Source organism: Meleagris gallopavo, chromosome 11 (assembly GCF_905368555.1).
Source record: "Meleagris gallopavo chromosome 11, MGAL_WU_HG_1.1, whole genome shotgun sequence".
NCBI lineage: Eukaryota > Metazoa > Chordata > Aves > Galliformes > Phasianidae > Meleagris > Meleagris gallopavo.
In genome coordinates this window covers 9,220,213-9,247,817 of record NC_139414.1, presented here as the reverse complement: position 1 = coordinate 9,247,817, position 27,605 = coordinate 9,220,213, and the positions used below count along the sequence as shown (strand labels likewise).

General features: G+C 41.1%; 2 protein-coding genes across 7 annotated transcripts in view; one reads left to right on the top strand and one right to left on the bottom strand.

Annotated features, from left to right (window-relative positions):
* The window catches only part of PID1 (phosphotyrosine interaction domain containing 1), a 79,179-nt gene extending 61,809 nt beyond the window's left edge, over window positions 1-17,370 (top strand). For 3 of the 5 annotated variants that reach the window (XM_085233180.1, XM_085233182.1, XM_085233181.1), the window contains one exon: window positions 15,410-17,370. In XM_085233180.1, the coding sequence (XP_085089306.1) occupies window positions 15,410-15,886 (477 nt within the window). In that variant the 3' untranslated portion in view covers window positions 15,887-17,370. Of the gene's footprint in view, window positions 1-3,078; window positions 3,285-15,409 lie in introns of all 5 variants that reach the window. The other 2 variants (XR_014885558.1, XR_014885559.1) reach the window with 2 other exon arrangements.
* Window positions 17,371-17,505: 135 nt separating this feature from the next.
* LOC146543621 (uncharacterized) overlaps window positions 17,506-27,605 on the bottom strand; it is a 212,317-nt gene continuing 202,217 nt past the window's right edge. For both annotated transcript variants that reach the window (XM_085233184.1, XM_085233185.1), the window contains 2 exons: window positions 24,178-24,284; window positions 17,506-21,325 (listed from right to left, as the gene is read on the bottom strand). In XM_085233184.1, the coding sequence (XP_085089310.1) occupies window positions 21,154-21,325; window positions 24,178-24,284 (279 nt within the window). In that variant the 3' untranslated portion in view covers window positions 17,506-21,153. The remainder of the gene's footprint in view (window positions 21,326-24,177; window positions 24,285-27,605) is intronic.

Below are 27,605 nucleotides of genomic sequence, written 5' to 3'. Positions count from 1 at the left end.
ATGATCTTTGGTTAGTTTGCTAGAATATTCGTTTCCTAGACGATGCCATTATGAAGAAGGTTGGTGTTGGAGGCAGATGTTCAAGCTGCTTAATCCATTGCTGTGTATAACCTATTGCTGTTCTTTCATCCAGCCTTAATATTGTGTCCAAGATTCTTTTTGACACTTTGATATTATGCTGTGTTTACAGGACCAAAATGTCCGAGTACCTTACCCCATTTTTTTAACAAGAAAAAAATATCAAATAAAACATTACATTTAATTGACCCTGTTGGCAAAGCCATCTCAGAGCAACCAACTGTAATCCATAATTTTAAGTTATCACAAGTCAAGCAAAATTCTGATGTGAATCAAATTTGAGTTACAGGATCATACACCATACAAATTTAGGGTGCACTGGAATTTAGGCAGTGCAATGTTTAAAAGATTATTCAGTGTCATAACGAGTCATCCATCATACTCTGTGGATCTAGAATTGTTTATAACCATTTTTATTACGGTGAATGATTTCTAGCTTGTAGCATAATTACTATTCAAACTATGTGACATCAGTGTAATTCTTTTTTGCAAGATTAATAGGTAACTCCAGCCTACTGTCTTACATATGTAGCTGTGGAGGCAGCTGTTGGAAGAGGAGCTTTAGCAGTATTTTGGAGTAAATGCACTGAGTAGAGCTCTTGTTGCTAATGAAAATGGGATATCATCATAGAATCATATAATTTGGGATGGAAGGGACCTTTAAGATCATCTAGTTCCAGCCCCCTGATATAGTCAGGGACACCTCCCACTAGACTAGGTTGTTCACAGCCCCATCCAGCCTGGCATTGAATGCTTCCAGGGAGGGGGCATCTACAACTTTGCTGGGCAGCCTGTTCCTGTGTCTCACCACCCTCACAGTAAAGAATTTCTTCCTAATATCTAGTCTAAATCTACCCTCCTGCAGTTTAAAACCATTTCCCCTTGTCCTGTTGCTACATGTCCTCATAGAAAGTCCCTCCCCAGCTTTCCTGTAGGCCCTCTTCAAGACGGGACTTATCTCTGCAGATAAGAAAGAATCATGGTTCTTCCTGGAGTCTGTCTATCACAGAGCATTGTTAAGTCTAATGGCTGTTTTTAAAAAGAAGGAAAAGTCGGTGCTATTCACTGCAGGTTGGTTCACTGTTTAACATTGTGCCTAGTGTTAATCACCCAGCCCTGTTTGGGATAAATGATTGTAATTTATCTGACAGCTGTACATATACAGATTTGGATTGGGCATAGATGCCTTGCTTCTTTCTCTAAGCAGTCCTACAAATGTCAGCTTCCTGTGGTGGGAGGCCATATCAGACCAGGGCTGAAACTTCAGAGTTTTTAATTGCAAATGCTAACAAACTTTGTGTTTTCAGATGTCTTTGGCTCTTTTCAAGTTGCATAACTTCATCTCACATATGTCTCTGAATTGAATATGGGACCCATGTGGGATGCTCTCTGTGGTATTAGGTGCTTTGAAGTCAAATTTCTTGTTTGTATTCAAATTGCAGAGAAGGTCTTTTATTTCTAGACTGTTGTTTAATTGAAATAAAATTAAACTTTATCGGCTAAAGTTACAGTATTTTTATACTGGATTTAGACTTCATTATGAATGGCATCCTTAAAGACTGATAATTGCAGTAATATTGGAAGTGTGATCTTTTTTATAGTAGGAGAACTATAAACAAGCTTAACAGCCATGTAACAGTATATACTTTAAAGTCTCTCAATGGGAAGTCATTCTTCATTTTTATCTTAACAAAGGACACTTTGTGTTTTCCTCATAAGTAGCAACAGACTGTCATAGGAAAATGTATGACCAATTTCTCATGAGTTTCTGTTCTTGAACCTGATTTCCAGTGATGATTTAGGAGTTGAAAAGTGGTATTTGGGAAGTTAAGCAAAACATTTAGAATTCCAGTTGTGTGACCTGGTAGACTATTCCACTTCTTTATTGCACAAGTTCCCATTGTTAGTTCAGATTAGTTATACAACAGAAATAGATGTTTATATTTCAGCATATACTTGTTTTAGGATTTAGCATATGATGGTCAGAAGATACAGAGCTTATAGATACCTTCATCGATCACTCTGGGTTTGTTTCAAAAAAGAAAAAAGTGAAAGAAAAAAAAAAAGGCTCAGATCTTGAGTTGAGAAGTGCTCAAAGCCCAGTAGCCCTTCAGGAGTAGATGTGGCTTCATTTCATGGCCTGGCCAGTGCTGAGCTCTGCCATCTGGTGCTGAGAGATGGGTCACCCTTGTGTCAACCCCATCTATTACTCTCTAGGTGAGCTCCCTGCTCACTGCCTAGGAAATTGTCTGGGTGTGGGTCCATTCTTACTCCCCTCTAGCCTAGCTGAAGATGCACCAGGGAGAAGATGCAGTACTGGAGAGGGTATGGGTGGCTGAGGTGGGGTTCCTCTGTGTTTCAGCATTCTGTCCTTCCCAGCCAACCAGCCCACAGTGGTTAGAAATGTTATGCAGAATGTATTTAGGAGTGGAGATGGAGGTTATGCCATGCTACTGCCACAGTGATGGCAAACTCTTTATCTGACCTTTTGGGATTTCCAGGCCCTACTGGTAGCTTCATTTTAGTATACAATGTACTTTTTCCGTTCTTCTCCTCTGTCAGCCCAGACAGATCACTTTTGCCTCGCACAATAGCTTTTCTGCAAATTACTCATGAATCTGATTAATCCAAGCAAATGTCATCCTTGTATGGCCACAGGATTTCCTTCCTGATAGGTTTGAGCATTCCAGAAGACTTTATTAGCCACGAGAATGGGCTTTTGATCCTTCTTCTGTTTTAGTTTTGGTTCAACACAGCTGTCACAATGGTGTCTTGGCTACTCTAGGGAAAAGCAGAGTATTTGTCTTGGCTCTGGTTTCTTGATCACCATATGGCACTACGGTTTCACTCTCATCTGTTTTGGGAGATGCTTTAGTAGTCCCATGTTTCTACATATGTCATTGATGTACTTCCACACTATGCATAAGCTTGATGTATCAGACTCCAGTTGTATATACTAAACAGATTACCATATTGAGAAAATCTTTATATTTTTGTCAGGTCTCTACGAGCTTTCTGGGTCTGTACATCAGTACAATTCCTTTAATGCAAGTGACTACGGGATGCACAGCTGAAGAAGAGGTGAAGGAACAGACATCTTACTGACCAATTGTTAAAAAACAGGGGATTGATGCAAACAACAAGCAGCAGTGTACCAGAGGCTGGGCTGGCCATCACATTTCTGCCTGTTGTGCTCTGTGCCAGAGGTTAGGATTGTATTTCTTTCTTTCACTTCACAAATGCTGGTAATCCTCTACGGAATGGGTCAAAGCCTAAACAACCTTCCTTTTGGGCAATGTCTAAGACTAACTTAAGGACAGTATGAAATACTTCAGATAGATGTCTGTCTGACAACAGTATTGCATGAACCAGAACCAGGGCTTTGCTGTTGCTTCAAGTTGTTATACTGGCCTGTTTATTTTGGTTATCATAGATCAAACAATATCATGGAGCTTATAAAGCTTTTGGAAAAGTATTACTAATGCTGTTGCTTGTTTTCTCTTTATGGTTAGCTAGCAGGAATACCTTGAGTGTTTCTGGGACCTCCGGTTCTTTCCTCAGTGTTTTCCCTGGCCAGCTATCCTGACCAGCTTTTATGCCTTTTCTTGTTCAAGGACGTCAAAATCACATTTTGCTTTCAGCTGTTGCTCTTCTTCATGAAGTCACTGTAAGGGGAGTGCAAACTGAAAAACACTGCTCTATTCTCTGCTGCTGAAACATGAAATAATTCCACATGGGCTGATACTGAAGACCAGAAAGCCCAAGGCAATTTTTGCTCTATGACACTGGTGATTTCCTTCTGTCTTTTCATTTGCTATCAAAGATTTGACACTATCTTTTTAATAAGAAAGAAATACAGTCATATCTTAGTAACTTCAAACTGATATCTGTTGGAAAAGAGATGGGCAATAGCTTCCTTTAACCAGGAATTTAGTAAATCTTCAGAATGAATGGTGTTTTGCTTTTCTTTTTCAGTAGTATTATATATCTTACAATATCCTTCGGGTGTTTTCTTTGTCTGAGAATCATCTGTTGAGGACTGCATATAAAGTTGAAGAAACTTGGATTGGGAGAGTATTATTCCCTAACAGGTTACACTGTGAAAAAAAGAGTAATTATACACTTACCTGAGTCAGAGTCTTCTTTGAGCATTATCCATCTACATGGAAGGAATTGCGTTCATCTTCTGTTGACCATTACAGAATTCTTCCATGCATAAGATAATGGTTATACCAGCTGACAAAACCCAGAGCTATACATCCTTTTCCACATTTGTACTACCCTTGGATACAAATTTCTGTTCACTTAGTAGGTGGGTGTGTCATGTGAATAGTGTGTCTTTCCTTTGTTTTCATTAAAAAAAAATAAAAATAAAAATCCTGAATATGGCAGATTGGCTACTGGGATAGAGGAAGAATATGTGTAAGTTGAAACCCATTCTTGCCATTGCATCCTTAATTTAATTAGTTCAAATACAATATCTTGGCTATAGCTGACTTTGTGTTATGTACAAAAGAGTCTGATTGCTAGTCAGAAAGTGTGAGGGACGTTATCCCCTTTGCCTAAAGCATAAAGTGAGAAAGCTGTTTTCCTTTTAAAAAGAAGCCCTCCAGAACAGTTTGCTTTACATCGAAGAGAAACATTTGGTTTTATGATTTCTTTCAGATAGTTTGTAGTCCAAGTCCAAACCCAATCTGTAAGAAGTAGCCAAAGTGATTTTTGCCTTCTCTTAAGTTCTTACTTGCTAAACCTAATGGTGCCAGTTATGTATTTTTCCAAAGTACAGCAGCCTTATATAACAGAGTAGATTTTGCTTTGGCATGTGGTACTGTGCTGTCATCCTCTTGGATCGCCTCCAGGAGAGCACAGGTGGCAGTTCTGCTGGGATCTCACAGCTTCTCTGTTTTTATTATCCTTTTCTGGCTGGTATCCTCTATGGTAATGACCCACCCGTGAGATGCACTTCCTTTGGATGACTTCATGGAATTTCTTCTGTTCACGTTCTAAAATTTCTGCCCAGTATCTTAAATTAAACAAGTCTGCATAAGCTGTTCAGTACTCATTCTAATAATTGATTTATGATCAAATTGTCTACATTTGAGGTAGCGTTCTTATGAATTGTCCAGGGATGACTACAAACTATCCGATAAAGAGTGTGCTCTGGTTTGTATTTATCTACCCTGGGAACGGTCACATATTCAGCAAGAGTTTTTTGGAATCTATACTGTTACATGACTTAGTTTTTCAGGTAGGGACTAACTGGTATCTCAGCTTTTTCTCCTTGGGAAAAAAAGAAGATTCTCCAGAGGAGCATTGTGTGCTAGCTGCCTTTGTCTGGAGCGAGAAACAATTTTTCCATTTCTCCTCTTTTAAATGTTTATATATATATATATATATAGTGTATGTGAGTTTCTTGTAGTAGCAGGATATTTTCTTATAAATAAGAGTACCACACAGGAACAGCTTGATTGGCCTGTTTAGATTTGAGTTTTTGCATACGCACCTTAAACTTTAATGCTGTTCTTGGCTTTGCCCTGGTTTCTACCTGGTTTCAGCCCTGCAAGACATACTGGCTTGTTCCTATGAGGAGATATCAGAGGAAAGGAATGCAAGGCTAGAAACAGGTAATAGGGCATGAATAGTGTAGTGTATGCTTTTACTGCAAACATCGAAATGTCCAACCTACAGTAAATTCTGTGTTAGCCTAAATGCTGTTTTCTCTGTCTCTTAAAGTTAAGCATTTTTTAGGGAGCTGTGATTCACCTTGTTGATGGAAAGCTTTCAAGTAACTGTTTCTGTGGAGAACACTATCATCAGACTTCTGGGATTTGTATCAACTATATATCGTAGTCATAGCTAGGCAACGTTATTAACTTTTAGATAATGAGATGTCGTCGAGGTTACTGTGCTGCAGAGTGGCAGTTTTGTAGGGAGGGGCGCATTTTGCTCAGAGACATCACAGGCCACCTGTAATGTCCTTTGCTTGAGGAAGTTGTCTTTTGTTGTCATGCTGAAGAGTGATTTCAGAGTGTCAATGTTGTTTTCTTCAGTACTGAGACTTTCATCCCTGTTTATACCAAGCAGCAATTGGAGTAAAGGTGCCCAAACTTGAGTGGCAGAGCATTCGCTGGGCTCCCTGCTGTGCAGGGCTTTGCTGTACAGTCCCAGCGACTGCCAGGCTGCAAAGAGGAAGATAAAAAGGAATAAATGGGGCTGCAGCTGTATTTCTTTTTCTCCTAAAGCAAGGTGGGATATAGAGAACAGATGAATGTGTTGCTCAGCAGCCATTCTGAATTAGTATTGATCCTACCGTTGTGTTTTGGCACTGTATTTTTATATCCTTTTTTTCATAATATACTAAAAATACAGAGATTCTCTGCAAATATAAATTAGAGCAATCTTTTTAAAATCCAGATGGCTGTTTTGGTTGGCTTAGAACTGCAAGATTGGGACTTTTATGTAATGCTATTGATTATTATGTTTTTAACTGAGGTATTTATTTTTCATGAGGACAGTGAGTCACAAGAAAAACAGTAGAAGTCTGATCTATTTCCATCAGAAGTAGTTTCTTTTGTTCCAGATATCACCGAAACTTGCACCAGGTTGTTGTTTGTCAAACAGAGCAGCAGTAGGGCTATTTACTATAGATAGTGTCACTAAATCTATGCAAAATAACTTCAGGGCCAGTGAAACTATGAAAATGAGTTTTCAGCCCTTTGTAAGAGTGATGACCTCTATAATACCAGAGAGATGAGCTACGGGTATGAAGGGAGCTCTTAGGAGTTTGCTGTCTGTACAGCTGGTGTGAATAGTGATTGCTCTGACCTATAGCCTTCTGAATTATATTGCAGGAAAGCTGCTATAGTAGATACCTAAATTGAAGTAATGATAACCAGAGCTGCCTGCAGAGAGGACCTTTGCCCCTCTCCCCTTCTCTGTTTCAGACAGTCCTCCACTTCGGAGTGCTGCCTTCCAGTCTCTCCAAACCAGATGTCTTCCTTTCATCTGGCTGAACTTGGCACTGTAGAACTCTTCCCATCTTGTTGGTTTTTTTTTTTTCTTCTTTTTTTTTTTTCTCCAGGTTATTCTGGGTGGTACTTTTTGGCTGCTGTGTAGACTTATCATCTCAGAGCTGAAATATATGCTGGGAGAGTGGGTTGGGGGTAACACAGCTTTTTTTGGAGAGATATGCAGGTGATGCTGGGATTAAATTAACTAGACTAGGAGGAGGGCTTCTGTGCCAAGTCACTGTAAAGGGCCTTGTGTTGCCTGGAGAGAGATTCCTAAGAGATGAAGCTCTCTGGGGCCAGGCACCCTGCATCACTACCCAATTCACTGGTTCCTTATGTAGGCTGAGGATTGCTTTTGACTCCTTCTGTGCTGGTTGGAAAGAGATTACCCACCTGAGCCAAATGGAAAGTGATTGCATTGAAGGCACAGGCCAACATTAAATCCATTGTGAAAATAGAACATTGGAGGCACTGTGAACCATGGCTTTTGAAGTGAATTTAATTCTGTATGGCATCATGATCTTCTAGGCCTATATTACTCTATGGGACATGTTTGTTTTTTTTTAAATCTTTTGTTTAGTCTGCTAACATAATGCTGCATTGTTAAGTGGGACATTTCTGGTTAGATGGTAACATGATGTCTTAAACCACGTAGAGGCAGTGATGTTGTATTCTTTTTGTCTGTACAGAGCCTAGGTTGTTAGGCCCCCAGTATGGAATTTGATCAAACAAATATGAATGATGAATCAGGTGTATTTATCTGAAGACTCACTTAGCAATAAAAAGAGCCATTTAACTGTATTATCTTTTAATAACATATTTAGTGCTTATTATTCTGTTGAAATATACAAAGTCTGCTTCTCATTGCTTCAGTGTAAGGGCTGCAGCCCAGTGTAGGCAGTGTATTACTTTGGCAGCTTTGGAATAAAACTTTTCCTGGAGATGCTATAAATTTTGAGTGCTAGAAAAAAATCTCTAAGGGTTTTGTTAAGTCATGAAGCTCATTTCACATAGTGATAATACATGGAGGAGATGTAAAACTAGTGATTGTGTACTTTTATAGGAGACTTTGAAGATGTGGGTATAGTTGCATTTATATGGCAGTTGATATTTCTGTGGTCTCCTTTTTTCTTGGGGGGAATGCATTTACAGTCTGGGGAGGATAGCAGAAGGAACAAGAGCTGCCATTTCTGGGACTCTCTCGTGTCTTTGTAGTTTGTTTTGTGATTATTGTTGTTGGTTTTTGTTTGTTTGTTTTTGTTTTTTCCTTTTTTCCTGATTTTACTGGTCTTGCAACGCTCAGTGGGAAGAAGAGCTGAAATAGTTTTCGTCCTTTTAATTCATTTTTTAATCCCTGTTTCTCCTTCAATAGGCCTAACACTTCTTGAAATACAAAAACAATTTGTAATCATCTTCAGCTGTCACTGTTGCTGGCTCCTTTCTCTTTTGCTCTTAATTTCAGGTGTTGTTAAGCTGTGCCAAAAAGCAAGCGTAGTTGAGCTATTTGGTCTCAAGAAATCAATATCTTAGTAACATGGGCTTTGTTCATTTTTATTACTTGGCATCTTCTTTTGAAAGGAAGAACTAAAGGGGAAATACAAGGATCTCATGGGTAATGCTCAAAGAACGGAACCCTAAGAGCAAATATCTTAACCATAAAAGATCCTGAAAAACATGCACTCCTGGCTTTCTGGGAGTACTTCAGTATCCAAAGCGTTGCAGAGTATATAAAGTGAACATGCCTTAGTGGAAGCAGTGGCCCACATTATACAGCCATTCCCGTACTTGTCCTTTGCATGCTCCATTAAATACAATTGGAGGTTTTCATAGGACTGATGCCAACATGAGTTTTCTGTGAGCTGGAAAGGGAAAAAAATGAAAGCAACCAGGTCATTCCCCCCTCCACCCATGTGCTCCTTCCCTCTGTTACAAGATAACAGCTGTGAGGAAGCTAGGACTAAAAAGCTTTCTGAAACATGATGAGTTGCTTAATCTGATTTCCATCCTTGATAAATATTATAAAGAATGCGTAAGAAAAGATGTAATTATGTAATTTAAGCATGAAAATAAATATGAGGTTCTGTATTGGGGGAGATCATTCTCATACAAACTATATGCCACTTTCTCCTAGCAGAAGAGTCTTCTCAAAGTGAGTTTTGAAATGAGAAGGGATAGGTTTTGGAAAGATTTTTCTGAAGGGTTGTCCAAGTAATTGTAAGTAGTAACTGGAGTGTGGGTTGGTTTTCTTCCTGCTTCCCTGGCTGCTTCCCCATCTCTTCTCTTTATCCTGGGAAGCCTCCTGAAGGACAGCAGGAAAAGACCTGGGGTATCCAAGAAAGGATTTCTACCCAATAGTGACTGAGCTTAGATAAAGGAAGTTATGTGAGGAAGGAGTCAAAAGAGGAAAGTGATCTAAATATCAAGATGAAAAATAATTCAGAATAAAAGCAGTCATAATCTTGTACATTTGGATGTCCAGCCATCCTGCTGAGGTTGCCTATGATCTTCTTCATTCATTTATGTCTTGCACTGCAACTATTTTAAATTGCTGTTAGAATTTATGTGATTCCTTGAGTTTTAAATAGTGTGGTGTAAACCTTCACTCATACTGGGACCCAAGTGTCTCTGAGTACAAGCTAATTTCAGCTTGCCAGTTCCACTTGATTTCATTTCAGACTCATCTCCACCAGCCAAACCACAAAAAGAGTTTCCTGTCCAGTGGAAAATGAAATGCAAAAGAATATCCCTTTGTTGTTAATGGTGGTTGCAGGGAGCGGTGCTGTGGAGGATGCAGAGCTGGCTCTGCCTGAGGTTGTCTTTGAGCTTGGTTAACTGGGTTTTGCCATTTGGGCAGAATGTAATAGTTCGCTCTTACTGAGGACAGTAATTTTATATCCTGGATAGTTAATGAAGAAACTCACTGAGTAGCAGTCTGGTGTAATACCAGGTGAAAAGATCAGACTGCTGCATTTCTTAGGGTTATGTGTCCAAAGGAGAACTCACTTGCTGCCTTCTTTATCCTATACTGGCTATTTGGCTTGTGGAGCCAGTTTACTTTTTCTTGTTTGCTTTGATTCCTCTCAATTGATTCCAATTAAGCTGTAAAAGGTAAATCTTTTCCAGCAATTTATTTACCAAATATGAAATTTATCTACCATCAGCATTCCCTCCTTGCCCTAAGATAGCAGTAGGAATTAGGGCTTGCAGCCCCATGGGTGCTCGGCTCTATGGAGCTTGGTGTTCCTGCTGCTCACCCAACATACCACGGTGGGAAGCCTGGCTGGCAGCTCCCTTCCCACTGGTGTTCCCTTCTTCTTCTAGAGCTGCATTTCTGTTCCTCAGCAAGATCTGATGTTAGCAAGGGGTGACAGTTCCCCTCCCTCCTAAACTGAAGGGCAGCCATCAGGTGATGGTTATTTTCCATTAGATGGTTGCCCAGCTCAATCTGCTCTTCCTCTGAACTGCTTCTCTAAAATAAAACGCTTCTTCACACCTATCTGTGAGCCATTGCACTTATGGAGTGTTCCTGTGCAGCCCAGCAATTCCCACAAAGTTTTACAATTCCCAAAAAATGTTTGTGCTGTGAAAGCTTTGCCTGGAAGGCCTCTGTGCGGGCAAAGCGGCCGTGTCAGGCAGAGGGAAACTGTGCAGCCTTTTTTCTCCCCTTAACTGAGTTAGTTTTTTGGGTCTTGAGCAAACGTTACTTGAATGCAGATCACAATATTTGCTTAGTGACCCAGTGGAATGTCTGGGATATTTTTATTTTTTCTCCAGAGCCAAAAAGTGCTCTTTGGCTCTACATCCCTGCACTGCTGGCCCGAAGCAGTCGCTGCCCACGCGCAAGGAGGGCTGGGCCAGGCCGGACCAGGCCATGGGACATCAGCTGGCAGTGAGTGCTCTAGCACTGCACTGGTGGTGGTTGATGAAAGTACTGTGAAAGCAGGGAGAGCGCTGGGTGCTTTTTGCATGCTCCCACTGCAGCAATGTCTTGTCTTCTGGCTGGCCTCCCCAATACTGTACTGTGTCCCTGTCCCTATAGCTCCGGCAGACATCATGGGCAGTCCTGCCAGACTGCCCCAGGACTGTGGGAGCATACAGAGAATCCAGAGATATCTGAGCATCCAGAGATGATGATAGGAAGGGTAGAGAGCCATATGGTGGGGGAGACAGTCACCAGCGGTGAGATCAATTAAGATTCCAGCTCCTTCAGGACTGTTTTAGTATCCCAGCTGGCTTTCCTTTTCCTTCCCCAAGGCCAGCCACTGCCTCTCTGGGATCAGCCATGCAGGATCATTAACCTTCTCTCTGCTGCTTTTACACTCTGTGATGGTGCTGTTTCGGTAACAAATACTGTACTTTATATCGGAGCCTGGATTTTGGTGATTGCAAATACGCAGGGTAAATAACTTGATGGCTCAAGTCCAGTGCTTCATTTCATTTTTTTTTCATTTTCTTTGTTAACTGTTTATTTGTCAATTTTATTGACAGAGGCCCTTGTTGTCTGATGTGGAGGAAATAAGACACATTAAATAATCAAGTAGTTCATTTTCTATATGACCTTTTGATCACAGTCTTGAATGAGAGCTCCTGGAGTCCTGTGTGTGTACGTGTTCCCATGCCAGACTCCTGTGCCAAGAGAGCATCTGCCCCTGTGTAATGTAATAATTATACCTCTTTACAGCTTGGATCCACTTTCCTGGAGCAATCTTAATTGACAGACTGGGGATGGGGTACAGAGGGAGAAAAGGAAATTGGGCTACTTGACTTCTGGAGCCCAGGTGAAGAAGAATTTACACCAGCACCGACTTCTAACGTGGAGCTTTTTGTGCCCAGCGGGCCATAAGCTGCATGGTGCTGTGGAGCTGTGCTTGGCACGTGTAGGAGCTGAGCTGTTCTTTTCTCAGACGAGCTAAAGATAAACAATATGTGCTCAATTATGAAGAAAGGAAATGTGTATGAAAAGTGAAAATTCCTTATTATATCTGACAAATCAGATTGTGATAGAAGTGAAGATTTCTGTCAGCTGCTCCTTTGGTCTTTTTAAGAATTTGTAACTAGTTAAGCCTAGTTATTAAAACATATTTTGACTATACATTACTGGACTGAAGACATTCAAAACAACATCAAAATACTCAGTGGTTTTGAGTGTCCATCATAGGGCATGGAAGATCCATCATGTATGTTGACATGAAGCATGTTTATGTGTCTGTAGCTGTTATGAAAGGCCAAGGCATGGTGTTTTTCCACTGAGGACAGTTTCGTCAGATACTGACATCAGTGTTGGCAAGTCTCTAGGGCAAAATAAGAAGCTCTTCAGAGCATCTTGGCTTTTCCTAAAGGTTTGAATGTTTGCAAGCTCAGAAGTGCTGAAACCACAAGTATTTGGTGTTGTGTTGGGTGGCAGTGGATTGCCTGCAAGAGAAAGATCTAATGGAATGTGCCAGTTTCCACAGAAAGGATGGAAAGAATATAGATAATTTTTAACATGCACAGGGCATCCACAGGGAATTGGATCTTCCAGGAATCTCTTGGAAAATGAGATGTACAAACCAAAGGACTGCAAGAACCATAATGAAATATATTTCTTCCCCTGGAAGAAGATACAATATGAGATACTTGTGTTCCTTAAGATTAACGCAGTGGCACTGATAGGCTTCTCCATTCCGTTCCATCTTTTTTATTTTTTCTTTTTTTTTTAACTTTGTGATTATATTGTCTAAGCATTTTCTAAGTATTTATGAACAAGTCCTCAAAGGAAAATGATTATATAATGATGATGAAGTGTGTGGTAAAAGGAAGCAACTTTCCAAATGCTGCTACATAGTTATACTGTGGCACACTGGGGACAGTAAGACTGGTAAGTCAAGTCCCATTTGCTAAGTGAGCCATCACCCCATCCTTCTCACTAGCTGCTTTGCCTTGGCCACATCCAGAGTAATGCACCATTTTTCTTCATCTAATAACTTTATTTAAAGAATTACTTTTTAACACCAGACCTGGACAGCCCACGTGGGGGTTGGTAGCTGTCATGGTGCAGTTGGCAGCAGGGGGAAGAGCAGCCTCTGCTGCTGGTGGTGCCCTGAGCATTGCCCGGGTATCACTCCCAGTGTGTTGCGGTATCTGCCTCTTGATGCAGCCATTCTCTGCTGGGCCTTAGGTTTTGGGTTCAACTCTGAGGTGTTCCTCTGCATACTCCAAGAAATCCTGGTCTTCTCTGGGGCACAAATGTTGCAGCAGTGGCAGCATCTCTCCTGCAGCCAGGCATTCAGAGCAGCGTTTGGGCAGTGACAGAGTGCGTGAACAGGAGGCTAATTCCCCTTTCCTCAGGGTTTAAGGGCTTTGTGCAAATCTCCTTGAAGTCTGTGAAGGAATTCTATTGCTGCAGTGGGCTTTGAATCTGACCCCAGATGCACAATTAACTTGCAGCATGTGTTAGTCTTTCGCTATCTTGCTTGCAAATATGAAGTGGTACTGAGCAAACCTTTGGAGGATACACTGAGTACTTGTGAACATGCAAAGCTGCACATTGATCTCGATCTTTTCAAAGGAGCATGACTGTGGATGTATGTCAGACTACCCCACAGTATGTTGCAGCTACATACTCTTTGGTCTTCTTTGGTCTTTTATGTGCTTTTTGTACATGTTCAGTTGGCATTACGAGCTCTGAGGTTTTCTCTTATTTTACTGTACAGTACTTCAGGGAACTCATCTCTCATCACTAATAAAATAAAACAAAACTCTGGTAGGTCTTGCCTTGCTAACTGCTCTAGCTGGTGTGGTTCCCACTGTGCTAAAAATTCTAAAGCCATTCAAGATTTAAAATATTCCCAGTGCAGAGCAACAATATTTATAGACAAAGAATAAGACTTCTTATTTTGAAATGTCAGTGCTATGAAATTGCTTTTTTGGCAGGACTGTTTAAGCCACATGGACTTGCAGTACTGTTTTGTAAGCTTATTCCTTAATTATGACTTAATTTAGGTCTCTGAGCTTAAGAAAACCTATGAGACTAGCAGCAAAATATTTTTTTTGTGGAAAATTTTGTTTGCATGGAATACAAAATTTGTATTCCTTGTGGATTTTTGGTGTTTTCAAACTTGTATTTCTTTCTTTTAATCTTTTTAAAGCATGTAAAAAATAAAATATTGATGCTGTGTACTTAATGCATTTTGAAGAAATTAGCTTGGAAAGGGCGTGTGATTACTTTTTCTCCAATCACCTTGAGTAAAATGCACATGAGATTAGAAGGCATCATGAAGTGCACCATATTCTATCTCAAACAGTAATTGCTGCAAGAGATAATTTAGAAATAATTTTGCTTTCATGTATTTGTTCATAAATGCAGCTTTCTAACAACAGCAATAAACAGAATAATCTGTGTAATTGTATTTTTATAGTATTACTCTATCTTCTTCTGGAGGAAATCTCTTTTCCCAGATTAAGTAGTCTTCTATTCAGCTGTAAGTGGAATAATGCTTCTTTAGCAGCTGAAGAGAGTTAAAGGAATTTTTTTTCTACAGACTTAGTATGGCATTTTGATAGGGACTACTCAGTGACTTTGACTTTTAGTGAACAAAATAGGGTACCGGCATGAACAACACTGCTTTTTTTGTGTAGATTAGATAAAAGGAGAAGCACTCAAAATAGCTGTGCAGAAAGGCAAGAAGATGTGATTAAGCTAGATTTACTGCTAGATTATTATTATTATTCTTTCTTAACAACTTATTTTCTTAAATCAGGGAGGCAATGTCCTGTAGCTCAGCCCTTTTCAAAGACAGAGTATTGAACAGTTTTGAGCTATTCCTGGCTTAAAACTTAAGTAGAAATAGCAGAAGCAGTATAGAAAACAAACATTTAAACAGTTTTAATTAAGTCTTCTGCTGTGACCGTGTTCTTTTGACCTCTACTAATAGTGTCTGCAATATGATAATGAATAAATAATCTGAATACAGTATAAAATAAAAAGAAATGGTGGTTAGCATCCCAGCTACCTGAGGCCTGCTCCTGCTAATATGAGCTTAGGGGCATCTGCTTTCAACCTGGGCTTTTTACAGGTGACCTGAACACAGTGCAATCCCTTGAAACTTGGAGACTGAACATGTTTAATGTTGGAATTTGAATGGTGAAATCATTTGAAGAAACAAATGCCTGGCAACCAGTTTGAAGTTTTTGAAGTTTTTTTAATGAAGTGATGTGGTTATAGGGAAGTTTGGGAAGCGAGTTGCTTTTATTTTCCCGGCAAAAGAAAGCTCCCTGGGGTAGCAGGAAGCAACACTGGAATCTAGTGTCTGTGTTTCACCTATCTTTGCTCTTCTCTGCAGGTTACATATTTGGGTAAAGTTTCCACAACAGGGATGCAATTTTTGTCAGGCTGCACAGAGAAACCAGTCATTGAATTATGGAAGAAGCACACGCTTGCCAGGGAGGATATTTACCCAGCTAATGCTCTTCTGGAAATTCGCCCTTTCCAAGTCTGGCTGCATCATCTAGACCTCAAGGGCGAGGCAACAGTCCACATGGATACCTTTCAGGTAGCACGTATCGCCTACTGCACTGCTGACCACAACATCAGCCCAAACATCTTTGCTTGGGTCTATAGGGAGATCAACGATGACTTGTCCTACCAGATGGACTGCCATGCTGTAGAGTGCGAGAGCAAGCTGGAGGCCAAGAAGTTGGCTCACGCCATGATGGAGGCCTTTAAGAAGACTTTTCACAGCATGAAAAGTGATGGCCGGATCCACAGGAATAGTTCATCAGAGGAAGTGTCTCATGGATTTGAATCTGATGATGGCTGACTGAACTCATTCATGATTCAGCAAAGGCAGAAATGGCCTAGGGAATCAGAGCTGATAGATGAATAAGCAACAGTTGAAATTGGGGAACAGAAAGACTGCCAAACTCTTGGCTGACTAGCTTTTTAAAATCAAGAGAGTAATTTGGTACCTAAAGATATGCATCATTAAAGTAATTACGTTACATTGAAACCTGCTGCTGTTGTAAACATGAAAAAAAGCTTCCCCCTCTTTTGCCCCAAATGTCTTGCACCCACTCATTGCTGCCCCTTTCTCATCTCTGTAGTTCAGGTGCATATTGCAAAGTAGAGTCATTCCTGTTTATCTTAAAAGACTGGACAGGCAATATTATTGGTTGCTCCTCTGGTGTTCCTAGCTGGGGGGGGGTGATGATTACGCAGAAGACCAAGTAGACCTGGAAAGCCCTAATGGCTCCCGAAGAATCTCTCTGTGATGCATCACAAAAGTAATTTGATCATACATATGTTAAGACAGCCAAACATAGCCTTTTAGACTAGTGGCCTGGCATTCTGCAGTTAATTCACATTTCACAGATTAAAAAAATGAAAAAAGATGCTTGTATGTACACATTATATCATATGCTATCCTTTATTTTATTCATTGTACCTATTTTCTTAATATACCTGCTGCCACCTCTTTCACTCAGCACCAGTAATTGCAGTTGCAGACTGCAGGATACCAAAAAGGGTGGGCCAAACTCCCAAGATGGCTAGGAGTACAGCAAGCCAGCACCCTTATCGTTTTCAAGCCCTTATTTGCTCCCCAAGTGAGTGGCCCACTGGTGAAGAGTTGAGGGACTCTTGGGTCTGTTGTCAGTGTTTGAACTGTGACTTCTCATCAACCTCAGGTCTGAAGTGGTATGAAGATGGCAGCCTCAACTCTGTGTTCTGTTGGCCCTGGTTGGATGGAGCTGGTGCTGCCTAGTCAGGAAGCCAGGGCTGCATTACCATAAAAATCAAAGGAAACAGTCCAGTAGGAGCCAGATTTGAATATTTGTTCTGGCTTAGAAGCTCATTTTAAGATTCTCATACCTTTCCTTGTTCACAGATATTAAGAGTCATGCTCTTCTTAAACGCAGATGTTTAATAAAACTCAGATAAAAGGAAAAACTTGTTTCACTTAATATTTTTTAAGGCCAAGAGCAGATCCATATTTTGCAAGTAATGCTGCTCCTTTATACAATGCTATTTGTAATTTTGGTACTGTTAGGGGCACTGGGACACCTTACAGAAGCCTTAAAAGAAAGCTAATTGAAGCAGATAGCTCACTGTCTGTGTTTTGTGGGTTTATATGTTTGTATGTGAGTGTGTATGTGCAAGTCCAGTGTTAAAGCATGTAGATTGAGCATGGAGATATACTGAGGAGGGCCCACATCCCTTGAAAATACGCTTATTGCTTTACAATGTATGTAAACTATTCTGCAGCATAAATGCATTCATACTTTAATAAAAAAAAGTTTGAGTTAAGACATGGGAATTTTAAGCTGTCTTTCCAAAGCAAATAACAGTTTTGTTTCATCCATGCAGGTTTTCTGTTCAGTTGCTCGTGGGGGATGAAAATGTCAATTTATTTCTGTTTAACATTACAAGTCTTCATGAGTATTATCCTCAATTTTTTTTTTTTTTAAGTGTTCCACGTAAATTATTACTAATGAATATACTCTCTTTAAAAACAAAGAAACTACAATATACAGACAGGATTTATAGCTTTGGCTTTGCAGGAGCCTTCAGAGATTTCCCCCCCATCAAACCATCAGGCCAGTTTAAACGAACTCTGCTTACAGAAACTACAGAATGGCTAATGGCTCAGGTGTGTGCAATGCTGTAATTCTTTAGCATGATGGAAAGTACAGCAGTAGTAACAGGGTGACACAATCCCAGGCTGCAGCAATTAAGAACAAGCCCAAATGCAGCAGCTGCGGACAAAGAAACAAACAAAGAAAAACTGCTTACCTTTAGAAGGCCTGCAGTAGACAAGGATCTCCAGAGAGACCCCCTTGCCTCCACTGCCAACCCTTAAATGAGGTCTGGGAGGGGTGGCTCCTGGCTCCTCCCCTTCCAATCACACAGGTACACTGCATGCACCTGAGCTCCCCTTGGCTGGCCCTGCCTGCCCACCAGGTGCTCAATCACTGGTTCAGGCCATGACTTGGCATTTCTGCTGCAGTGTGGCATTAGATTGTGGGTTGGGGAACAAAACACCAGGCCAGCGGGTTCCAGGGCTTTTTGTTTCTGTATCTTTGGATCCTCTATTTCCAGATATGGCTTTAACTTTTTTAATTCCTACAGTGCTCATTTGGAAGCTTATGGCTGTGTATCGGCTGTATATTGGTCAAAGTAAAATCTGAGGCCTGTCACATATGTATCTTTGTTTTTACCAAAGACAAAATGAGGCAAAACTTACTTCAACTTTTGACAAATTATTTTCTTTTGGACAGAGATGTTGCCATGTTTTCGCATCTTTATTTGTTTCAATGTTCTGCCACCAAAGCTGCTCCAAATCAGCGTGAGAGCCCTGGTTCCATCATCTCAGTCTGGTGAGGGCCCTACAGTGCTGCACACACCCATGGCGCAGTGGCTGCCGCATGTACAGCCCCAGCGGCCTCACGCTGCCAGGAGCAGCTCGGGGAGTTCTCGCAGAGGCAGCTCCTGCAGTACCCAGCTCTGTGGTGTCTGCACTATTCCTCAGCATTCAGAGACTGAGGGTTGCGGGGCAATTTTGAATGATAAAAATGAAGTACAAAGCAGAAAATTCTAGTCCTCGTGAACAGAAAATCAGACCGTTTGAAAAACGAACCAGATATTTTCTAAGGCTACAAGCATGCAGGAGGATGTGAGGGAATGTGAGCTCCAGTTCATCTTAGAAAATATGAGATTTGAAAAATAATCAGTTTCATGAGTTTGGATCCTTAGATTACTTTGAATTCTGGCCAAATCCCTCCGCATTATCAACACCAAATGTGTGATGCCGTTTGCATGAAGGAGAAAAGCTTTGACTCCGCAATATCCAGAGTATGAGTTATGGCTGACTATCAGTTGCCAGTAGATACGGAATGAAACGTTAAACTCTTCCCTAAATTAATCTGCTGGAAAAGGAAAATCATAACATTTCCATCAGAAGTCCCTTCCAATTGGCTAAAAACTTTTCTTTTCCACTACAAAGAGCTCAGTTTTGGATCTCACCGTATCCCTTTGTGGGCTGACAAGTTCCTTCAGCATCAGCCAGGAGAACTCAGAAGGGCTGTCTTTCCTTTTTCTGTTTGTAGGGGCCATAGAGAAGAGTTAAATATCTAAATAAGTGTGCTATTAGAAATGGAAGAAAAAGAGTGGAGAGCCTTGAGGTCATTAGATCTCAACATCAGTGTACAGCATCATTAGGGTTCTCTGTTTGTGTACATTTACATATATGTATATATGTACATATATGTGTGTATGTATGCATACACATCTTTAAATTTGATGCTTGCTAATAAGTTTTTCATGCGTCATGGGCACATGTAATCAGAGATGCATTTGTGAAGGCACATCTCCATGACAGTGGTCAGATAAATGGCTGATTTCTTAAAAAGTTCTTTTTTTTTTTTTTTTTTTTTTTAAAGTGGGAAGCAAGTTACCTTGTCTATCTACATATAGCATTTGATATCCTATATTTATTATTTACCATTTACCACCAGAGCCGGCCCATTCCATGCCCAATTAGCTGTTGTAAGAATGATGTATGATTGGGCTCATTTTTCCCCGTGGCATTGGAGCTCTGAATCGAGATCTCTTAAATTATTAAGTTGTGTGTAATTGGGAAGTGATAGTTTAAATGTATGGTTGTTATCCTGTTGTCTAGTGTTGTCTGCTAAGAATTTATAGAGAATGCATCCTGTGTAGAAAATAGGGACATTCATTATAACTGTTTTCTTATGTGATTTTAAACAGTGCAGGGTGTTTTTCAAAGGTTTTTCTTTTGTGAAGGTCAATCAGAGAGTTTACTTCCTTTTGTGTACAATTTATGGTGACTGGCTGCCCTTATCCACTGCACCAGGAGTGTGTAAATAGTCTTTTTATCTCCACAGCACCATCTTCCTGCACGCTGCCCTGGGGCCAGGCTGGGGGCAGATACACTGCTTTAATGAAAATGAGTATATGTCTGGAGAGATGCTATTCTGTCTTGGGCAGTGTGCTCTCTGAAAAGAGTTTTACAATATGTTGGCAGGACAGCCCCAGTGCATGTGCTGCCAGTGGGATCAGAGCTGTGAGAGCTGCATGGGTGCGGCAGCTGTTCTTGAGCAGGACAGATACAAACCTGGTTTACCCTGCTAGAAGAGGAGCATCAGATCGTGCAATTCAGCAAAAGAAGTGGACTGTAGCAAGCTCTTTTCAGAAGAACTGAGCTGAGGAAGTAGATTTGTAAAGTACACTTTAGGCAGCATTAAAAATACTCGGAGTAATAATCTCTACTTCCCAAGCACATCCTGGCAGTACGTTGGAAGATAATCCTAATGCTGTTCGAATGACCTAAAGTGATGGAGCTTGAGCATGAGCCTTGCATCTTGTAACAGCAGGTCATGTAGGCAGAGATGTGATTTCCAATTACTGGTAGGCAGGAGGAGAGCATCTGAGAGTGCTTCTTTCGTTTTGGAATATCTCTGGTGGAAGGCGTATGTGAAAAGGCTTTTAATGTTTCCTCATCAGGAGGAAACTGCTCATGTATTAACACAGAGACTGAGTGCTTCCATGGGCAAGGAGAGAACACCTAATGAAAAGGCCACAAAAGCAGCCCAGCAATCATGGCAAAAAAAAGTGTTTTTTATTACTTGCATATGTGGTACAAAACCTGACCATGCCTTCACAAGGGAGAATATTACTATGCTGACTTTGGTGCCTCTTTTCTTTCCCAGCTTTCACCATCAGAAGAGTGGAAAGATGTTACCAGATAAGTTGTCCGTTGTGCTTTGATTTGCGTTCTGCATTACATTCTCTGTTATTTTCCTGTAAATTGTATTGCTGTCAGAAAGAGAGGAAACATTATAATCCTATGAATAATGCATAATGTGGATGGTTTTTTTCCTTTTTCGTGAGCAGCATAGATTTTCTGGGAACAATGGACAGGAGAGGATTGCTGGCATTGCCTTACAGATTTCATTCTGGGAAAGAAGTAATGTTTGAAGGTTGATATCAGTCATGTGCATGTGGAAAAAGTAAGTTATTGCTATCTATCTCAAATTAGTTACCCCTTGTTTAGAGAGAGTGGAAAAAGTTTCAGACATAATTACTGTGGATATTATTAATGAAGGTTTTCTTGCACAGTTGGGTTAGATTCTTGTGGCCTTGCTCCTGAGTGTTTGGTGCCATACCACTGCTCCCTGGCTTGGGCTCCTCTTTAATGGATCCCAGATCAGGCAGTTTCAAGTAACAGCAGATATTCAAAGTCCTAGGAGAATAATGAAATATGCAGAGGAATGTCAAAGAAAACTCCTCTAGAAAGGAAAAATAAGGTTAAATGATGACACAGTTGCCAGTGGAATATTTTCATAGCCATAAAAGATTTCAGGCTTACCCAAATGCAGAAACAGGTGCAAATGAAATTGTACTACACCACAAAGGTGCTCCGGGCTGAAACACAGTGCTTCATGCTCACCTGGGCTCTCCAAAGGAGTTTGTTCCTGATATTCTATGGTGGTTTCTCCAGGTGATTTCTTTGTGTTTGTTCTTGCCAGCTCTCCTCAAACAATTAAAAGGCACACTTGTGTCTCCCTTTCCTGTTTCTAATCACTGTTTCTATTCAGCAGTGAAGGGAGAAGTGCCATGAGGAGCTGAAGCAGACATACCACGCCAGGAGCTGCAAGGTCTCTGCTTTACTGCCATGGCCCTCCTGCTTTGCCCATCCTCTGCATCCCTAGGAGGTCACCATCACCTCCAATAAGCTTTGTTCTGCTTTCTGGGTGCTCTGTCTTTTGTAAATCCTGTGCCCCAATGACATTTGTGACCTGTCAGAAAAATATATCTATTTCCCCAAGTGTTGTGAAATTGTTTATGTGATAAAGTGTTGGTCTGTGCGGAGCTGAAGGGAAAATGCCAGTGACCTTCCTACTGTTGGCAGGAGGATGACCAGCAGCAAGTGCCTGGCAGTCACTAATTGACTCATTAGAGGTCTCTGTGGGTGAGCTCACAGGAGAGAAGGCACGTCTGTCTGTACTGCCTCCGCTGATGAGAAGCACAGATGTCAGGATGGCAGTGTGGACAGGACTGGGGTCCCAGCTGGTGTGGGACAGCCCAGGCATCACTGGCTGCGGGGAACTTCCACAGCTCAGACAGGCTGTAGGTCTGTGAGAGCTGGGGAAAACATTCCAGGTCAGAACATTCCTGCACTGACCCTGCAGGAATCAAAGTGCTTCATCTGCCAGCAGGACAAGGTGATGCTAAGTTGTGCTGAGCTGCCCTAGGCCAGCCCACTCCAGTGCAGCAGGTTGCCACGTTCCCTGTGCCTTGCTTACAGAAATCTGAATATATGCTATTAGAAATTGTAAGAACAAAGAGTTTGAGCACAGTTTATATTTTCCTTGAGCACTGCAGTGGGTCTCAGCTAATTCATCAGCAGTGGTTCGTTCTGCTCGAAATCCTAGGGAATGGCTCCTCTCCCGGGGCATTTCTTCCAACTTAATTGCCAAGTTATAGTGAAATACGAGGTTCGTTGTTGTCTGCTGGAGCACTGGGGATTCTGTTTTGTTGGCACATTTTTCATGACCCCATGTCAGCAGCATAACTAGGCTATGAGATAATTTGTATGCTGTAGACGAGCAGCTGAATGCATCTTCTTCAGAGAGAAAAATAAGTTTGATCAGTCCAGCAGCGTTAATTAGGTAAAACTGAGAAATAACTTTAATTTTGTAGATTAAATGATGTCAGGCGTTAGTAACTGCTGTGCAGGTGGAAATTGAAATGGTCAAAACTGGCAAAGTGAGACAATAAAAATCAGAAAAACAGTACCTGTGTTTGGAAAAAAAAAAAAAACTACAGCTCAAAAGGCCGTATAAAAACCAAAAGGAAAGAGTGGTGTGCTCTTATTTCCCTGCTTCAGTGCTTTAGTTTTACAATAGCTTTCCTCTCATTTCCTAATTAAGCAGTTGTGAAGTTGTGAGAAAGGACAACTGCCCTGTTAGCCCAGCTCCTCCTCCTGGTGCTGTTGCAGGTGTCCCGCTGTTACTGCACGATTTTGGATGCAATTGGTTGTACTGAAATATTGTTGGCAGCAGGGATGAGGATTAAATAGCACAGTAAATACAGAGGAAGCAGATATGTAATGATGTCTGCTAATCCTGAACTGTCTCTCTGTGATGTATGTTGCTTTAAGGAGCAATGAAGGATGGATTCTGTGCCAGTTTTTGCCCTACACAAATCTCTCTGTGCAGGAGGTAACTGCGTAGAGTAGAAATCTTTTTATTGGGAAGTGCAGCAGTGACCAGCCTGGCAATGCAATTCTCTGGCTTCCTGGAAAAGAAGCGTTTCCATGGGAGTATTAGAAATTCTCCCCAGGATCTGAAGCTGCCAAGGCTCATTGTGGCTGGGAGACCAACGGCCTGATCCCAGCAGCCTGGTCGAGGAGGGACATCAGCTCCTGCTGGTCACCACAGAGCTGCAGCTGTGGAAACAGCTCACAGACAAGCTCCAGTCTTTGTTTTGTTTTCAAAGCATTTTGCCTTTTATTTCTGATTTCTGTGGTCCCTGCCATGTCAGCCAGGATCCTCTGTGGCCAGAGGTCCTGCTCTGCTCACTGCTGGAGGCCGTTTCCCTCACCAGCTGCAGAGTACAACTGTTTGTACAGCTGAGCCATGGTGCACCTAAGCTTAAATGTGAAACTCATAGCATCACAGAATCATAGAATCATCAAGGTTGGAAAAGACCACCAAGATCATCTAGTGCAACTGTCAGCCCATCCCCACCATGCTCCCTAAAGCATGCCCCTCAGTGCCACATTTAACCTTATCTTGAAAACCTCCAAGGACAGTGACTCCACCACCTCCTGGCAGCCTGTGCCTCTGCCTCTTCTCTTGCTGAGAAGAAATTTTTCCAGATAAAAAACGGTGGGAGAGATGTTGAAAACTGTACTTTGGTGCCTACCATATGCAACTTGGTAGTCACAGAGGAGCTTCGTCTCCATACCTCAATGTCCTACATTGGCATGAGGTACCTAGTGCCACTGGCTGAAGGTCTTTTGGCTGCCATTCTGTAGCACATTCACCAAAAAGGAAAAGAAAGGCGATCATGGCATTAGCATGTTGTTACCTGATAGGGAATCCACCCAGGATTGTTTCCTGTGACATTTTAAACCAAGGAAGGTTGGTAAGATTTTGTCCAGTGGAGTAATACATGTTCGACAGCAGAGAGAGTATCTGAGGAGAAAAACAGTGAAGGTAACAGGCTTCATTCTTCAGAGCTTACTGACCCCATTCTCATTTGTTGGGACCTGGTTTGAAGTTCGAAGAGACCCACAGTGAAGATACGAGATCTCACGATGCAAACAAGAGAAAATGAGTTTAATGACTACTGCATGCTCTACATCCCATAATTTTACCAGTAAGCTCTCAGACTTCTCGAAACTAGTCTGAAATTGGCAGCCTCGACTTAATAATTTCTACCATTTTGCCATCACATGCAATTTTAGTTCTCAAGTCATTCCAATTTTAAACTTTCAGTGATTTAAACAGCTGCACTGTGCACAGATTCAAGTGAGGACATGCTTTTGTAATCAAGCAGCCCAACTCCAAATTTTATGGTTTGATGGTTACTGTGCCATTCAAACTATGCCCCATTACACAGAAGTGCATTCCTTTGATTTTACCAAAGAGACCATAAATATGACAAAAAGCATAGCTGGAAAACATGATTTCATGCCTGGATTTTTCAGCTCCTTTTTAATACAAACAATAAATAAAGTGATCTCTGAAAGGGGCATCTCTTTGCACCAAATTATGTTTGGATTATTTGCATGGCTAGCAAAGCTCATTGTTAGTCTTTCTAGAAAATAGCTGTGTGTAACAATGTCTAGAAAAATAGTTTACAAATCCAAAGAATGAGAATAAGAGCGTAACTTCCCATTTCAGTAGTTTAACATTGTGGAAGCTCAGAGCATGGGAGGAGGAAGCTGATCTGCTTGATATAAAAAATGTAGATGATGTTCCATAAATGCATAAATAAAACTAATTGTCAGCAGTTGAATACTTGGCAAACTGTAAGGCTTATTGCTTGCAAATTTCTTACTGTATCCTTTCCTTTTTCCCCCAAGGTGATGTAATGTTTTCATCTCTGAAAACCTGGTTTCAAGAAAAGATTTGTCTCCAAAATGGAAATCTGCTTTTGATTCAACATTAGGTACTAGCAGACAGCACTTTTCAGTCCTATTTCTTCGATTACTGCAGCCTTTCTTCAAGAAAAGTCCCAGTGCACATTGCCCAGTGCATGTGCAGTGTCTGTTAAAAGTTACCCAGGTCCCAGCATTCATTCACCACCAGCAGAAAACAGAATAAATTCAATCAAAATTTGTAAATAAAAACGAATAGCTAGGCCATCTGGTGCTAGTGAAGCAAAACATACAACAGTATGCACAGGTACAATAATTGAGAATTTAATTTGGGTAATTAAGTTTAATACATAATAAAATTTTATAGTAAACATTTAAAATGCTCCTAAAAATGTAAGTGCTTATTTTCTCAACGTTTTATAGAAAGGTACTCATTACAAACACATCTATTGGGTAATTTTGCACTGTGAGTTTTTAGGTAAAGTATTGACTTACATCAAAGCCTGAGCACACTGTTGGCAAGTGGCTTCAGCTGGTGTTGGATTAGGGCCAGGAGGCCAAAAGGTAAGCTTTAAAAATGTAATTATGCTTCCGAAAAACTCAAGTACTTTTTCTTGCTGACATTTGTGATTTTTTTTAATGTAAAAAAAAAAAAAAAAAAAAAAAGATTATATTCCCCTCCCCTCTCTCTACTTCCCACCCTTAGCTTGCTTGGTGCTTCCTCAAGTGGTGAACCTGGTGTCTGGGAACATTCCAGCAGCGTTCCCAAGGCAAACCGGCCCCAAGTTGGATCCCTTGACCTACCAGCACTACTCTCCTCGGCGGCAGCATGCCGCCATCCCAGCACTGTCCGGCTGGGGCAGGCTGGGTGCTGTCAGTGCCAGAGAGGAGATGAAGGGTGAAGTGGAGGGACAGGGTTAAAGGCTCAATGCAGTTATCCAACTCTGCTTTCCCCAACTTCTTAAGATGGGCTGGTGGCAGTGCCAGTATCAAAGGACATTTGCTGAGACAGTCAAGAGAAAGGCTACAGTAAATCAGTCCCACCAGTGACTTGTAGCACTGTGGGGGGGGGAGGGCCTGAAAGCCCATGGGAGCCCACTGAGAGCATGTGAGTAGATGGGCTTGACAGTACTGAAATTTGGGTGTTGTTACAAGATTATTAAAAGATAATGTAATAACAATAAAGTTTGGCTGCAGATTAATGCCTTTAGAAATTTGAGATACTAGTAGTAATTTGCTAAACTGTTTATCGCTTAAGCAGAGCTTCAAGGCTCAGTGTGCACTGTTTCACCATCAGCTCACTCTAGAGCATCAGGAATTCTTGTCTGGAAGCAGCTGAGAGGCGCCTGGTGCAAACAGGATAATGCCAGAGCAAAAACCCAAGGCAAATTGTGCAATTTTACTTTTATGTGGGTAAGCAGCCAAAAATTCTTATGTGTACTTCAAGCATAGCAAATACTATTTTTTTCACAGACATAAATGTTAAGAAGACACAGTAAAATGTAATATGAATCCCTTCTATAATCTGTTTTATGCATTATCAGGTCTTTGATAGTGGCCTGTACTCCAGGCTTCAGACGATGTCTCTATAATGCTAGAACCTGCCCACTGGAGGACTTTTTTTCTGCAGTCTCACGAGTCTGCCCTGAAATATGAGTGTTTATATCTTTTTAAATGTATTTACCTCATCCAGGGCCATCTGATATTCTCATTTTCTATGGATATGCCTAATTTGTCTGTGAATCCTATTAAGCTATTTGATTGCAATGATAACATGTGGCAATGAGTTAATAGGTTGTGCACATGCTGTGCAACTCTTTTTTTGGAAATCAGTAGTAAATCTTTAATGATGTTAAGATCTGTTTGTTCCTTCATGCAGAATTCCTTGTTCTGATACAGGGAGAAGGGGTAAAGCTCATCCCATTCTTTTCTTGTCTGCCATTATTTATGCAGCTGAATATGTGCCCTTGTGTTTGTGCCTGCCCCAAATTACAAACTTAGCATGTCACCACTGAGTTTTATTTTCTTCTTGGAGGTCTCCAAGTTCTGCTCTATACTACCTGCAACAGCAATCAACCACTCAATCTGGATTGCAATAAAACTCTCAATATTTCTCTTATATGGGTGCTTCCATTCTAGAAATATCCTCTGGCACAGTGCTGGAGAAACTGCCACACTTACACCAGTGGAAAAATTTTCAGTTATGCAGAGCATTTTCAGACTCAGTGGTTTGCAGGCAATTTCTCATGCTTGGTAAGCATCAGTAGCAGAAACATAGCACAATTTCTATACTGACTGGATTCCCACAAGCACCTGGGCACTGATGGGCAGCACATTCTGGGGCAATGCATGTTCCTGAGTTTGGCCAGGAATACTTTGTAAAAACCTCTCCTGGGTGACAAATATTCTTGCT